Source organism: Leptinotarsa decemlineata, unplaced genomic scaffold (assembly GCF_025532065.1).
Source record: "Leptinotarsa decemlineata unplaced genomic scaffold, Ldec_3_MD MMD2_tig00026358_RagTag_RagTag, whole genome shotgun sequence".
Classification (NCBI taxonomy): Eukaryota; Metazoa; Arthropoda; class Insecta; order Coleoptera; family Chrysomelidae; genus Leptinotarsa; species Leptinotarsa decemlineata.
In genome coordinates this window covers 7,037,990-7,053,503 of record NW_027412703.1, presented here as the reverse complement: position 1 = coordinate 7,053,503, position 15,514 = coordinate 7,037,990, and the positions used below count along the sequence as shown (strand labels likewise).

At 34.7% G+C, this 15,514-nt stretch overlaps 1 protein-coding gene across 3 annotated transcripts in view; it reads left to right on the top strand.

The window, feature by feature from the left end:
- Positions 1–3,873, top strand: part of LOC111514379 (uncharacterized) — a 71,248-nt gene extending 67,375 nt beyond the window's left edge. The window contains exons 6-8 of one of the 3 annotated variants that reach the window (XR_012467939.1): positions 1,530–1,673; positions 3,434–3,589; positions 3,770–3,873. Coding sequence is in view for 2 of the 3 variants with exons in the window: in XM_074184806.1 (XP_074040907.1) it covers positions 1,530–1,673; positions 3,434–3,486 (197 nt within the window). In the remaining variant the exon portion in view is untranslated. Of the gene's footprint in view, positions 1–1,529; positions 1,674–3,433 lie in introns of all 3 variants that reach the window. The other 2 variants (XM_074184807.1, XM_074184806.1) reach the window with 2 other exon arrangements.
- The last annotated feature ends 11,641 nt before the right edge of the window (positions 3,874–15,514 follow it).

The following is a 15,514-nucleotide window of genomic DNA, read 5'->3' as shown; positions in this document are numbered from 1 at the left end:
TCGTGTAATTCAATGTTTATATGAAAGTAGCTGATTCGAGAGGACTTTTTCTTCCAGTTTGTGTCTGAAACTTACTTCTTTGTATGAACTACACATCTTTGTATAGAGTTTATTTTGAAATTATTCGCTTTCTTCTTGTCTTTGAAACATTCTCACATTTCTTTCCCAAAAATTATTCTCTCCTAAAAATATACCTACCCCTTTCAATGTATGTAGATGTTCTATTGAAATTAATGTAAATGACATATCAGAAAAAACCGTTTTGACAGCAATAGAACGCATAACTATAGGGCATTCCAACGAAAACTTGACCCCCCCTGTAAGTCAGAAACGAACGTGTAGTCAAAAATTTCAAAGAACCCGAAACTTCACCCCCGTGAGGTCAGCAACTACCACCCCAATTTTTTTCAATGGCCTGGGGGTTCGGGTGATACATCATTTGAAAGGTCTTTTGTCCGTCTATTAGGTACTTCTGTATTTTTTTTTTCGTAATTGGTTCATTCGTTATTGAGAAATTAAATGTTGAACGTTTTATTTATTTTATTTATTTAAGAAATAACAGAAAAGTGTACTTTCGAATACGGTCCTTACATTATTGAAGATGTCCGGAGTCAGAAATTGGCATTCGCGAACAATTCTTTGTCGCAGGATTTCTATTCATCGTATTGATGACTCACGTTGTGGTCCCGATGATTGGTATTATAAATTCTTGCAGCAGCTTTAGCACATTCATTATTTCGATAATAGGTTGCAACAATTTCCATTCTTTCTTGAGTAGAATAAAGCATTTTGGAACACAGTGAACAAGGATGACTGACTAATAATTCGTGAAATGACAGTGGCCAACTATATCTATTTTTTGTTCTGTCAGCTAGATTCAACAAAAACTACCAGTGCAGAAAAAACTAACAGTGTCGTCCATTTCAAAACTTTTACTACTAATTAAATAAATTCTACAAATCTAGAAGGCCTGCGACAGAGAATTGTTCGGGAATGCCAATTTCTGACTCCCGACATCTTCAATAATGTAAGGAACCCTTTCGAAAATAGACTGTATTATTGTTTGGAACTAGATGGAGGTCATTTTGAACAATTTATCCGTTGTTGCGTTGCCATTGATATTACTTTTGTTGATTTCCTCAATAAAATGAGCGACAGCGACGTTCAACATTTAATTTCTCAATATTGAATGAACTGATTTCGAAAAAAATTACAGAAGTAATAGATGGACAAAAGACCATTCAAATGATGTATCACTCGACCCCCCATACCATAAAAAAATAGAGGGGGTAGTTGCTGGCCGCAGGGGGTTGAAGTTTCGGGTATGGTTAGTCCCCCTAGAAATAAAAATTGACGTGCTCTTTGAAATTTTCGATTAGACGTCTGTTTATGACTTACGGGGGTCAAGTTTTTGTTGGAACGCCCTGTATAACTCTTGAATTGATAACAATATCAACAATCAAATAAGCAAACGAATTTCAGACAATTATTCGAGCTTCTACTTGGAATTCTCAATACACACTTTTTAGGTCAAGGCGGTTACCCGCAATATCCTGGCTATCAACAAGGAGGTTATCCACAAGGCGGCTACCAACAAGGATATGGCCGTCCATCATCAGGATCAACCGGAAACTCCTTCACCGATCAGATTAGCAACTCTCTCAAATCGATAGGTACTGATTTACTGAAAAATGCTTTGAGTAAAGCTCTGTCAGGAAAAAACTGAATATATGTGCTGTTCACTAATTTTACTAATTTACTCATATCAAACTGTTTCTATATTCATTTTGTTAGTTTTCCAAAATATTGTACACATATTTAATTTTGTGATATTCTTCAGTGTAAATAGAAAATTATTTTATGTCTAATTACCAACTAATATGACAATGAACAACAATATCTTTATTGCAAATAAATTGAACACAGAGTGTTCTTTAATTATATGTGAATATTTAAGAGTAAAAATCTACATAAAAATATAAAAATATGTTGCTCTATAACCGGTGGTCCAAAAATGCGGAGCGTTTTTTCGGATTTGCAAGATTAGTACCCAAAACCTTCATGTCAAGTTTTCGATGGCCCAATCTGTATATTCCATTGTTTTCTTAAAACTTCAACACCTCTTATTAGCATAACGAAACATTTTTGGACCAGAGTTTGTATAATAACATATCATTATTTTTCTATGTAGATTTACACCCTTGAATATACGCATATCAATTAGGAACGCCCTGTGTATGTTTTTAACGCTACGAGTCTCAATATCATTTCAATTCAGAAGTTGAAGTACTATGGAGGGTAGAGGTAAGGAGAACCGTCTCTGTGTGTGAAAAAGTGTCCTTTAAAATATGCTAAATGGTGGCGCTACAGTAGCAACAGAGTAAATTTTAAAAAAAGGCGCTGAAAGTTACTAGAATAGGATAGAGAAGTAATAAAGGACGAAAGAACTTCCGTCTCGTTATGACGCACTTTTCAAAATAAGAATAAAATGAAAAACAAGTTTCATAATCAATTGTTTGCTTATCTCACGTGGATCTGTGAATAAGCAAAAAACAATTAAATTGACTACAAAAATTGAAAAATAAAGGACGTTAAAAATGTTTTCCTACAAAGCAATTAAAAAAACCTTATTAGTGACTTCAGACTATATTATAAAAAATTGTAAAAAATTATTATACATAACTACTGTTGGCTGGAAGTATGACAGAGTCTGAGGTGGATCATAATTTATATCTTTCAATTTACGCCCACTTGGACAACTTTTCACCACGCAAATTTTGTCCATTATTGCTTATAATTTATTGCAATGTATTACCTACAACAGAAAGCACTACAAAATCATAAAAAGTGTTATTTGAAGCTGATGAGAAAATTCAATCAATATCTACACGTTTTACCACAGCAATAATTTTAGGTTATATTGACGAAATTCGTTTGGACTAGGTAAACATGTAAGGTCTTGTATGTTACACTGTCACTAACTTCTATAGTTATTGAATATATTAAATTTCCTAACTCAGCATACTTCAATCAGTTAACAACTGCTTAATTCGTATCATCCTCCCATATCATACTCCTTACCTCTACCCTCCATATGACGTACAAAGCAAATGAGTAATGAATGTACTCAGAGAAGTCGTTACCATCAAAGAAGGGGTACATTTTCAAATAAACAGTGGATTTTAAGGAATCCCACGATTTAAAACGTTCTAGCCATTATTGATCTTAGAATAATTGACGTTTTTGCTTCTATGAAGGTGCTCGAAATTTCTGCCTTCATGTACCTACTACCTACATGTATATAGTTCGTCAAGTAACATTGACATTGTTCAATTAATACCAAGCTAAAAACTCAATGTGTGGCTTTGAAATTGCCCTATTTAGTTATATCCAGTGCTTCCATTATAACATTAATAATGTATTTCCTTTTCAGGGCTATTCTGTATAATGTTGAACTATTTAATATCAAGGATGTATGGCATGTGATTTATTCCATCAGATATATTAAATGAAATAACTTCAGCATATATGAATATATGTAGCAATAATAAATCTTGAATTTTTCACAATGGTATTTGTTCAGTTGATGGTAAGTAAACCAACAATTACGTCTTTTTTCACGCTTGCGGTGGTAGATAAATCTTAATAGAATAGCCCCATCTTCACGCTAAAAATGTTTCAATGGTCACTAATATATCTAATACTGTGTTAATCGTTTGAATGTATCCAATTGAATGACGGAAATATTTATTATATTTTGTTTTTCAAGGTGGATTTTTCACAAGATTTGGCTAAACTGAAGACCATTGTGACAGTGCAACAACGATCTGTTTTTATTCATATAATTGTTTATTTAATAAACAGAATTTTTCACATCTTGTTTCATTTCACTTATTTTAAAGTATTGTGTATTAATAATAACGATAGCGTTTATTCACATTTGTTTTTTCTCACATGGTATGTTTCCTCAATCTAGTTTAATTACACAACACAACAAAGTTTTTGTTTCGGGGTTGAAATTAGATGATTTTAATGTATTTCCATGTGTTAAAACCGAAAGTGACCATAAAAATTATATATTAGCTCTTGTTTTCAAGATATAGTATCATTATATTATATATATGTATATTGAGTTTTCAACAAATGAAATATTTCATCACCAACAGTTGGTACACATGTTTGTATACATAACACCCCTCTCATCAGCTGTTCTTAAGTAGTAAACATAACCTATGTGAGTTTGTTAATTGTACGCACGTGGTTGCTATTGAAATTATCGTGTGAAGTTGATTTTTAAATTAATTTAAGTGCTGGTCTGAAATGCCTCGAAAGTGTGTGAATTCTGTCGATAGCTTTTGCTATATATGTGGTGAAATAACATTTAAGGCTCAGAAACGTAAAATGACACCTATCGTTAAGACAGCCTATGAACATTATTTTGGTGTGAAAGTTGGGGACCAAGATAAATCATGGGCTCCTCATATATGTTGTAATTCGTGTTCCGTCATATTGCGAGAGTGGCTGAAAAATAAAAACCGGGCAATGGCTGTTAGGGTCAAGACTACAACAGTGGAATCTTCTAAAACATGATGTGAAAATATCTCAGTACAGACAGCGTCAAAAAGATTTGCTTCCTTTTTTTGAGAAAAAAAAAAACCTCGTAGTTTGTTCTGATGTTAATGGTTTGATGGACTGCTTGAATTTGGATCACACTCCATCTGAATGGAGACTGTTTATAGACTCTTCAAAACTAAGCTTAAAAGCTGTACTTCTGCATAATGGAAATCAGCTACCCTCTATTCCTATAGGTCATGCAGTTCACATGAAGGAAACGTATATAAATATGAAAACACTTCTCCAATCAATCAAATATGAACAACACAAGTGGCACATCTGTGGTGATCTGAAAGTCATTGCTATACTCCTAGGAATGCAATTAGGGTTCACCAAGTACTGTTGTTTTTTGTGTCTGTGGGACAGTCGGGATAGAAAATCTCACTATAAAAAAATGAACTGGCCTACACGAGACCTAAACCCTAATGAGAAAAATGTAGTTTACGAGCCTCTTGTAGATCCTAAGGATGTTCTCCTTCCCCCATTACATATTAAGTTGGGACTAATGAAAAACTTTGTGAAGGCCATGGACCAGGAAGGACAAGCTTTTAAGTACTTGAGAGCAAAGTTTCCCAGGTTGAGTGATGCTAAAGTCAAGGAAGGCATCTTTATTGGGCCTCAAATCCGTGCAATCGTAAATGATCCTGCTTTTGACATGATTTTAACAGGAAATGAAAAAAGAGCCTGGGAAGCCTTTAAGGGGGTTGTACATGGGTTTTTAGGTAACAAAAGAGATGATAACTTCACAGCATTGATTTAAAGAGCTTCTTCAAGCTTACCACCAACTTGGATGCAACATCTCCTTAAAAATTCATTTTCTTCACTCTCATCTTAATTTCTTCCCACAAAACTGTGGAGCTGTGAGTGACGAACATGGAGAAAGATTCCATCAAGACATTGCCTTAATGGAACAGAGATATCAGGGCCATTGGAATGAAGCAATGCTTGCAGACTACTGCTGGTCTGTGTGTAGGGATGCTCCAGAAGTGTTTTATAAAAGACAAGCTAAACGACAGCGATCTTACAATGAATCGGATGGACTTAATTGAAATTTGGTGGTACAAACTTCTTTTATTTGTCAAAACACTAAGAATAATGTTTTTTTTTATTAATTTTGTACTTAAAATATTCTAAAAGAAACATAACAATATTGTTTTATGTACTTTCACTTTTCACGTATAGTATAACTACTCTTTAAGATTAAGTACTGTGTATCTCAAAAACCAGAGCTAATAAAAATGTTTCATTGTTATTTTCGTTTTTATCACCCCAAAATTAGTGGAAATTGACTAATTTAGTGTAGGAAACATTCAAAAAATATTTTTTTGTTGTGTTGTGTTATTAAATAAACAAAGAGAAATCACATTTAAGACCTTATGGTTGCGCATGGGTATTATCGCATGTTAACTGCTTGATAGATTGTTTTTGTGAATACTGCAGTACTATGATCCTTATTATAATCAGAGAATGGTGCCTTGGGATAATGACGTTTTACATTGAACTCAACGCTGTAGATTACATTTGGAAAAACCATCGAGGAAAGAATGAAACAGTTTTTGAGAAGTATAGTTCGAGGTGTATTGAGTTCAACCTAGAAGCAATAACATAACGACTCTTGGTGAAATCAAGGCAAAAGTCAATCAAACAGTTTCTCAACCCGAGACTAAATTTTCATTTGATGTTCCAGAATATCAATATCACTTATGATATATGTGCATAATCTAGCAGACTCAAATAAACACTGGCATCTTCATGGACTGGAAAGACAAGCAGGCTATCGTCAGCAAAGCAAAATATATTGAATTCTTGGTATTTTCCAATAGGTCGTTGAATGGAATGGAAATAATATAGATTCTTGACCAACATCAGCGTTGATGATAAGGGAAAGGGAACCGTCGGTGGTTACTTATAGTAAAAGGTCTTTGGGAAAATTGAAAAGCTAAATACACTAAGCATTCGCCATGTCTAGTCGAAGGTTGATAACTGAACATTAATTCCGACCATGAACAGATGCCTTGGAAATATCAAGTGCAACACCCTGAGCCTTTTCCATGTTTCTCAATTGCATTGTTCCAAAGGAGGGTGAAATATGCAAAAAAGGCGCCTGTTGATCTTAACTTGCGGAAACCATGTCTATGTTGAAGTGTTCCAAACATAGAATATGTTTTCTGTTCTGTTGAAAGCAGTTGTTTCCGTAAATCATTAGCTGTGACTTCCAAGACTCCTGACGGAGCTGTTTCGAACGATAAAGTGGTGCATGGCGGAACCACAATTGAATTGATTCATTCAAGTGTCTTTACTGGATAAGCCGGAGTGATTGTTGATTCCAGAGATAGTGCTTTCTCAAGGGCGGATGTCATCGTCTCTACTTTCTGAGCTGTTCAGCATAGCACCACTGATTCAAAAGATTCGCTAGACTCGCCTATTCAAAAGCGTCTGATAACTTCACCCACAGGATTAGTCTCCATAGTTTCATCGATGGGGTTCGTGGTAAAGAGCTGCAGCACTCGTGAGAATGGCGCTTCATGAACAATTAGATGAATCCACCATTTATGACCTAGAATACAAAGCTGTCAAAAATGCTTCGAGCCAACAACGAAACGTTCTAGTGAGGACCATCAACGAAATGGAAGATGAAGAAACAGATTGATTAATGGCAGGTCTAGAGAAACTCTTTAAGAAATATTCAATAAATGGAATTGCACCTAAGGCAAGAGAACGGTCTAAAATACTATAACTGGGGCAGAAAGGGACATTTTAGGTGGGACTGTCGCTCACGTTCAGAAACCACCAGGTATTCTATTTCTACAATAGGACATGAAACCTTAACAGTAACAGCTTAGTTGTCGACGGATTTCAGAATAATCACCAGAGCCTTTTCACTGTCGATACTGGAGCAACGAGGTCACTTATGAGGGCCGCCATTTCCAACACGAGCAGTTTGAAGAAATTATCAGTAGTACCCGTCATGTAAGAGCCACTGGCGATAGACTGACAGTCTACGGAGAAGCTGAAGTGAGACTTAGGCCTCAAAATTGTCAAATAGAAAGCAAGGTTATTATAGTACAATTCAATGATAGTAGGCACTAAATTCTCAGAAATATTATTGTATTAAAACGAAAACATTGTTTTCGAGGTTGTAATTCTATACAGGGCTTTTCATGATGAGCGTTAATTAGCCGTTTCTGACAAACTATTTAATGGATCAACCTGAAAATTTCACAGTATGCATAAATCAATATTACCTACACGCCTAAAATATTTCAGACGAAGCGGCGTTGTCGCTTTTACTATAAAATAGCGGCTTCTTTGATTCTTCAAATGGAACACCCCGTATATCATATTATGATTTATCATCACTTTGTCAACAAATTCATATACTATTTTCCTATACCTATCTATTACCGTTTAGAAGATATAAATTAATTTCGATATTTTTTTTACCAAACGAACTTTCATAAATGAGTATAATCTTGAACTCTCTTGAACTAAAACGATCAAATTTGAAATGAAGTGGAGTGATACTATGAGGATCTTCACTCCGAGTCATATTTTCATTTGCCTCATACAGGGTCTTCAAAAAATGCAGATACTTTGATCTCATGAAAAAATTAGTGGAACTCAATTTTTTCAAATGGAACACCCTGTATATTTCAACATTTTTGAGCTCTACATCCAATTTTAGATTAACTCTGTTCAGATAATACTATTTCTATTTTGAACCGTTTTCGAGATAAACTGTTTCAAACGGAAACTGACGTGATTTTCTTGCTCGTTTTTTTGAATTCATCACTTATTTTGGATATTCAACTTTTTTTTTATACTTAGTAATATTTCTTTTTGATCCAGTTTTTCAACTGTCTCAGATCACTCAATTCGAAATTGCTATGTACCTACCTTAGAAAAAGTTAGAATTTGTATACATTGAGGTATTGGTCTCTAACGTACAACAGTACACATTAATATTTTTTAATAGTGTGCTTTGGAAAAATAAATAAACCAATTATTTAACGTCAGACTTTCGTTGGTGGTTTTGACTGATTGTGATAGCTACCAATTATAATAGAATAATGTCAAGATTAGGTTACAGTAATGAAGATTTCTTGAATTTATTAATAATTTATAGTGAGTGCAATAGAATTGCAAGTAAAACATGCCGAGTATTTCATGAAAGATATCCACAACTTCTGAAGCCAAATAATAATGTGATAAATCGACTACTAAAAAACTGTAGGTTGAATGGAACCTTCCGTCCAAAAATCATTCGTAAGAAGACTAAAGTGGATGATGATGACAATGGTATAACAGTTTTGGGATACTTTCATGCATTTCCAAATGCTTCTCTGCACGAGGGTGAAAGGGAGATAGGTATATCCTACGTGAGTATTTTTTATTCTTAATAAGCATAAATGGCATCCCTATAAGTTCTACTGTGTCCAACATTTGAAAGAGACTGATTTACCTCGTAGAGTGGAATTCTTTGAATGGTTACTTGTCAAGACTCAAGAGGATGAACATTTCCTTGACAATATCATATGGACAGATGAGGCCAAGTTCACAAAAAATGGAGTTTTCAATAGACACAACAGTCATTATTGGGCGCCAGAAAATCCCCATGTTGTCCACCAAAGGGGTTTTCAAGAAAGATGGCAATTCAATGTATTTTGTACCATAAAGAATGAGTCAATTTTTTATATCGAGTTTTATGATGATAATTTGAATGCATCAAAATATGAAGATTTACTGAGGAATGGAATTCAAATGATTTTAAATAATAGACCAACGTGTATGGTACCAAATGGATGGTGCTCCACCCCATAATTATCATTCAGTCAGCGAAGCTTCAACCGAAATCTTCGAAGACAGATGGATTGGTAATAATGAACCTTTTCGTTGGCCTCCTAGAACACCAGATGGCAATCCATTAGATTATTTCGTGTGGGGTTTCATTAAAAATATGGTTTACTCTACTCCAATAACAACAATGGAAGATATGAAATCGAGAGTTACAACTGCTTTCAATAGTTTGACTCCAGACTTGATCAGAAGCGCTACACATGACAATCTTTTAAAGAGATTACATGTTTGTTTAAGTAAAGGGGGAGATGTGTTTGAACATATTCTGAAATACACTGACGATTAAATTAACTCATTAATTTCTGGGTTAATTATTTTCAGTTCGTGTTTCAGCGTTAATAAAACTATTGTTTGAAGAGAAGTTTCATTCGTTGGTTGAGGAGTATTTTAATAATTATCTTTTCATTGTATTATCTGTGACTAATTGAGAAACATCAAACGAAATCTGTTTTACAAAAATGAGTGATGAACAAGGAAACCATGTCAATTTCCGTTTGAAACAGTTCATCTCGAAAACGGTTCAAAATAGAAATAGTATTATCTGAACAAAGTTAGTCCAAAATCGGATGTAGAGCTCAAAAATATTGAAATATACAGGGTGTTCCATTTGAAAAAATTGAGTTCCACTCATTTTTTCATAAGATCAAAGTATCTGCATTTTTTGAAGACCCTGTATGAGGCAAATGAAAATATGACTCGGAGTGAAGATCCTCATAGTATCACTCCACTCCATTTCAAATTTGATCGTTTTAGTGCAAGAGAGTTCAAGATTATCAGCATTTATAAAAGTTCATGTTTGGTAAAAAAAAATATCGAAATTAATTTATATCTTCTAAACGGTAATAGATAGGTATAGGGAAATAGTATATGAATTTGTTGACAAAGTGATAATGAATCATAATATGATATTATATACGGGGTGTTCCATTTGAAAAATCAAAGAAGCCGCTACTTTATAGTAGAAGCGACAACGCCGCTTCGTCTAAAACATTTAAGGCGTGTAGGTCATATTGACTTATGCATACTGTGGAATTTTCAGGTCGATCCGTTGGATAGTTTGCCAAGACGGCTAATTAACGCTCATCATGAAAAGCCCTGTGTATGTTATCATTTTTCCTCATATGTTTTGTATAATTTCCGTATACTATATAATTTTTCCCATTGGCCGGAAGGAGTACTTGTTAAAAAGTTTACATTTCTCAGGAAACATTCTGAAATTTACAACCAACGCGCCTTCTAAACAAGCAGGTACTGTAGTTTTTGACAATCTGAAAATCATTCATTTAAATGTTCAATGCATTATAAATAAAACTAGTCGGCTTGAACTAGTCCTATCTGAAAAAAACCAGATATATTATGTATTTCTGAATCGTGGTGTAATAATTTCAATGTGAATACTGTTTTATTTGACGAATACATCCTCGCAACACATTTCACTCAACAAAACCATATACATGGTGGCAGCATAATATTCATCAAGAAAGAAATTGAATTCAAATCAGACATTTTTATGAATAGACTTTCTGTAGAATTAGATTTTGAAGCTTGTGCAATATCCTTTCAAACTGAGTCCAACAAGTTCAGTTTAATTTCAATGTATAGATCGCCAAATGGAAATATTGAGACATTCTTAAACAGACTCTCTCTCGCCATAGATCACTATGAAAAAAAGGAACACAATTTAATTATATGTGGAGATGTAAACATTAACTATTTATGCCAATCGAATGACAGATCACTCTTAAATGACCTATTGGAGAGTTATAACTTAAACTGTAAAAATTGTGGGTCAACAAGAATATTCACTAATAATGATAAAACTAGTGAAAGTAAATTAGATTATTTTTTCACAATATTTGCAAATCAAGGTATTTCGAAACCGTTGAAAACAGGAATATCGCCGATCACTTTGGTACTATTTTCGAAATTATTTCGAACGAACAATCAAATGAGTCTCAATCAGTAGGTATTATTTCTTGAAAAAGAGACTTTCCTGACGGTCTACGAGAGTTGTCATAAATATTAACGACATTTACGATAATTTTATAAATATAATTCAATATTTAATCGATTTAACATGTCCAATGGTTGTGAAAAAAATTAAAGGGAGGTAATTAAAAAAATTGCTCAATATATCGCCAAACCATTAGCACATATTATAAATTGCTACATACAATCCGGTGTTTTTCCCGATTTTCTCAAAATTGGAGTAGTAAGCCCTATTTTCAAAAAAGGCGACCCCTCCAGTATGTGTAATTTTCGAACCATAACAATTCCCACCATTATCGGGAAGGTTGATGTACTTATTTTTATCCAAATTCCGAATACTGTCAAAATATCAGCATGGTTTCTGTCAAGGTAAGTCGACCGAAAGTGCTTCGTACAATTTTCTCAAATATTTATACGATTCAGTAGATAAAATGAAATATGTGGGAGCACTTTTCTTCGACTTATCGAAGGCATTCGACATTATTGATCTGGAGATAATCGAATTCCTTGGTTTTCGTGGAAATTTCTTGTCATGGCTGATGTCATCAGCTAAAATCGGAGAGCATACATCTGAATATTATGAGATGGACCGGGGAGTTACTTAGGGATCGATCTTGGGGCCGCTTATTTTTTTGTTGGTCATAAACGATCTACTTGACTATATCAGTTCAAATTCAGTAGTTCTCTATGCAGATGATACTACATTGGCCATTCATGCAGATAGTCCTGAAGACTTAAAAAAAAACTAAATAATTTATCAGAAGAATTCATGAATCGGTGTGAAAGAAATTTTTTGATAGTGAATGCAGAGAAAACAGTCTGTATGCATTTCCATTCTAGGTGGAGATCTGTGACTGATATTCAAGTGGTTGTTAAAAATAGCACTATTCATCTTTCTGAAGTTACGAAATTCCTTGAAACTTATATAGATAGTGGAATGAGTTGGGAAAATAATATTGATGCCATAAGCAAAAAAGTGACCACAGGTTCACTATGCTATATTGCAATTAAAAAATATGTTCAATACCAATCAACTCATCAATGTATATTATGCTCTAATCTACTGCAACATAACTTATAACACATCAACATCTGGGGATGCTCCAGTAACTCAAACAGAATATTTGTTTCCCAAAAAAGAATTATTCGACTCATTTTCAATCTTAAAACCAGATGAATCGTGTCGACCAAATTTTCAAAAATATAAAATTTTAACAGTTCCATGTATTTATGTTTTCAAATGTATGTTATTTATGCAACATGTTGAGATGTATCAAACAGTTTCTCATTGCCGTGGTTACCCAACTGGAAACGGAGAATTCATCAGAATTCCTGCACACAGCTCATCATTCTATGAAAAAAGCCCCTCATATAGAGGTATAAAGTTTTTCAATCATCTTCCAGCATCAAAGAATTTCTTGATGCAAAATGAAAATGTGTTTGCTCATATGTATGAATATAAATGTTAAACATGTTTTCATGTGTATGTGAACAAATCTATTAAATTGTGATATTTTAATATTGTTGATTGTAAATTTGTCTATCATCACACGGTTTTTTTATTTGTGATGTATTCTATATCATACTGTATGTGATCTGTAAGGATTGAATAAAGATTATTATTATTATCATTATTATTATTATATGCCTCTGCAAGAGACAGATTAAGGCAAAAACCTCAGTCATTTTGGAATTATAATATAGTGGCCAACATCGTCGACGAATTCATTTTGTGACTAGACATCATGTCCCTCTACAGATTCGTGGTGGACATAAGGAACAAACTGTTGAAAGTTTGAAATAAGAAAATTATACTCAGTTTGTCTTCTCAGCCTTATGACAGCGCCAAAGTGGTAATACTGGAATACTCCAGAATCTCGTCCATCCACCCAACGGCTCTGAAGTAGGAATGTTCGTGGCCAGATCTATTGTAAATAGTAACAATTGGACCATTCAAGTAAGAATAATCAACCCCAATAATAAGGTGACTCTCAAGAAAGTACAAGTAAACGGCAACTGCGAATCAATTGTGAAAAATTACAGAATTGAAGAAGTCCCTCTGCAGGATATTCAACAGCCCGTGAAGGAAGTCATCGACTCTTTCAGGAAGACGTGGAGCCATCCGTCTGAAGAAGAACTTTGCAAGGCCACTCAATTCCCAAAGGTAGAGCATCATTTGTCTGTGAGGGGCAAAAATCATTGTTGTACGTATTTAGTTCAACATAAGATCGATACTGGAGAAGACTTCTTTTTCCACCGGCAATGGATTATATCAGTTCAAGTTTATGCCGTGACATTTTAACGGTCAATAGAGTTGGTGCGCTAAGAGGTCTATTTTGATGACATTATAGTGACGAACATCTTTATAAGTTGAGTGACAAGATAGCGGGCAGAGACTCTTTTTTGGACAGCTCTGATAGGGGGATATGCTCCCCTACCTCCCATTGCTTCGGGTTCTCTCTGACCTGGAGGCTAGCAACCTGTAAGGGTCCTTGTCCAGGGATACGGACAGAAGATGTGAGGAACCCCCTGACAATGGTCTGGTACGATCGTTAACAGCTTCTGAGGGTGACTCTATCTTCATGACGAGGCAAGATATTACCATAGCGCAAAAGAAGGATCCAATCTTGAAAACTACGAGAATAGATTGACAAAGGAGTGAGGCCGGAATGGCAAGAGATTTCCAAGCCAGGCGAGAACTGAAGCTTCTAATAGGCGTGATGTATGGCAGCCCATCCGATGAATCTCCCCTTTGTTATAGAGTATGTAAATGGCCTGTAGGAGACTGGAAATTGTCCACAAATTTGCTAGATTCAAATCACGGCTTTATAGCGACAGATTGAAGATAAGATTTGATAAAAAGTCGAAGTTGTTGAACTTCAAGGAGGGCGACGCAGTGTGGCTTTACCAACCCTATAGTCGGAAAGATTTGTGTCCAAAATTTCAGAGACCATCGCATGGACTTTACTTGGTAACCAAAAATATGAACGATATGGTGCACAGAATACAATTGTCACCCAAAAGCAAGCCCAAAGTTGTCCACATAGAGCAACTGAGTCCTTACACGAGTCGTGTGGGTTGAACAACCTCAGGAAAGGTGGTAGTGCTGTGAATTACCACCTGAAAAAAATTACGCAGGCCACCGCTGTTTTTTGATACTTCTAGGTGCCGCGTCGCTTCAAAAATATTCCTGTCTGCTTCCGAAGACTTCCATTGGGGATTAGAAGCAATACCTACAGGCCGATGGAGTTAGTCTAGTAGAAAGTGCGGCTCAAAGTGACCTAATAAGGCGATATACATTCAAGTATTTAATCTAAAATCAGCTAGACTTTTTCTGTTGTTTTGGCAGTATAGTTGTGAAATAAAGTTGAGTTTAACTGTACAGTGTATTCAATTATAATCGATCCTAGGTGGAAAACGTAATGATAATGTTTCTATAAATGACTGATTTCTAGAGTTGATAAGAGTAAAAAAAGACTTCCAAGAACTTATTTGATGCTATCATTTAACTTTTGAAAGACAATAATATGCCCATAGATACAATGCCTGATAATGCATCTGTAATGATGGGAAATGAAGCAGGTGTACAATCCAAATTAAGAGAAGTCAACCCGACAATAATAGTTATTGGTTTCATATGTCCATTCTCCACAACTGTGTGCATCAGCAGCAGCCTTAAAATTACCCAAGTAGGTTGAGGCATGTTATGAATCACTTCTCAAATAGTTGAAAAAAAATTTAAAGTCTCAATGAACATCAAGAATTTATCAATATAAAACTTTTGAAGCTATTGAAAGTAAGCCCAAGGTGATTGTTTCAGGTAATAACTCAGCTCTCGACCTGAAGGTCAACCGGGCAGATATTTTTCTCACGACGAAGATTCATCTAGTCTCTAGTCGATTGCAGATTGACACTGCCACATTCACGTGGCTGACAGGACTTTGAATAGTCATAAGGTAGACAATTATAACCATCATTAATAACATGAGTGATATCTTGTTTTTTACAGGCTGCTGTTGACTCTTTCAGTCATGGGATGGACTCCTTACTATAT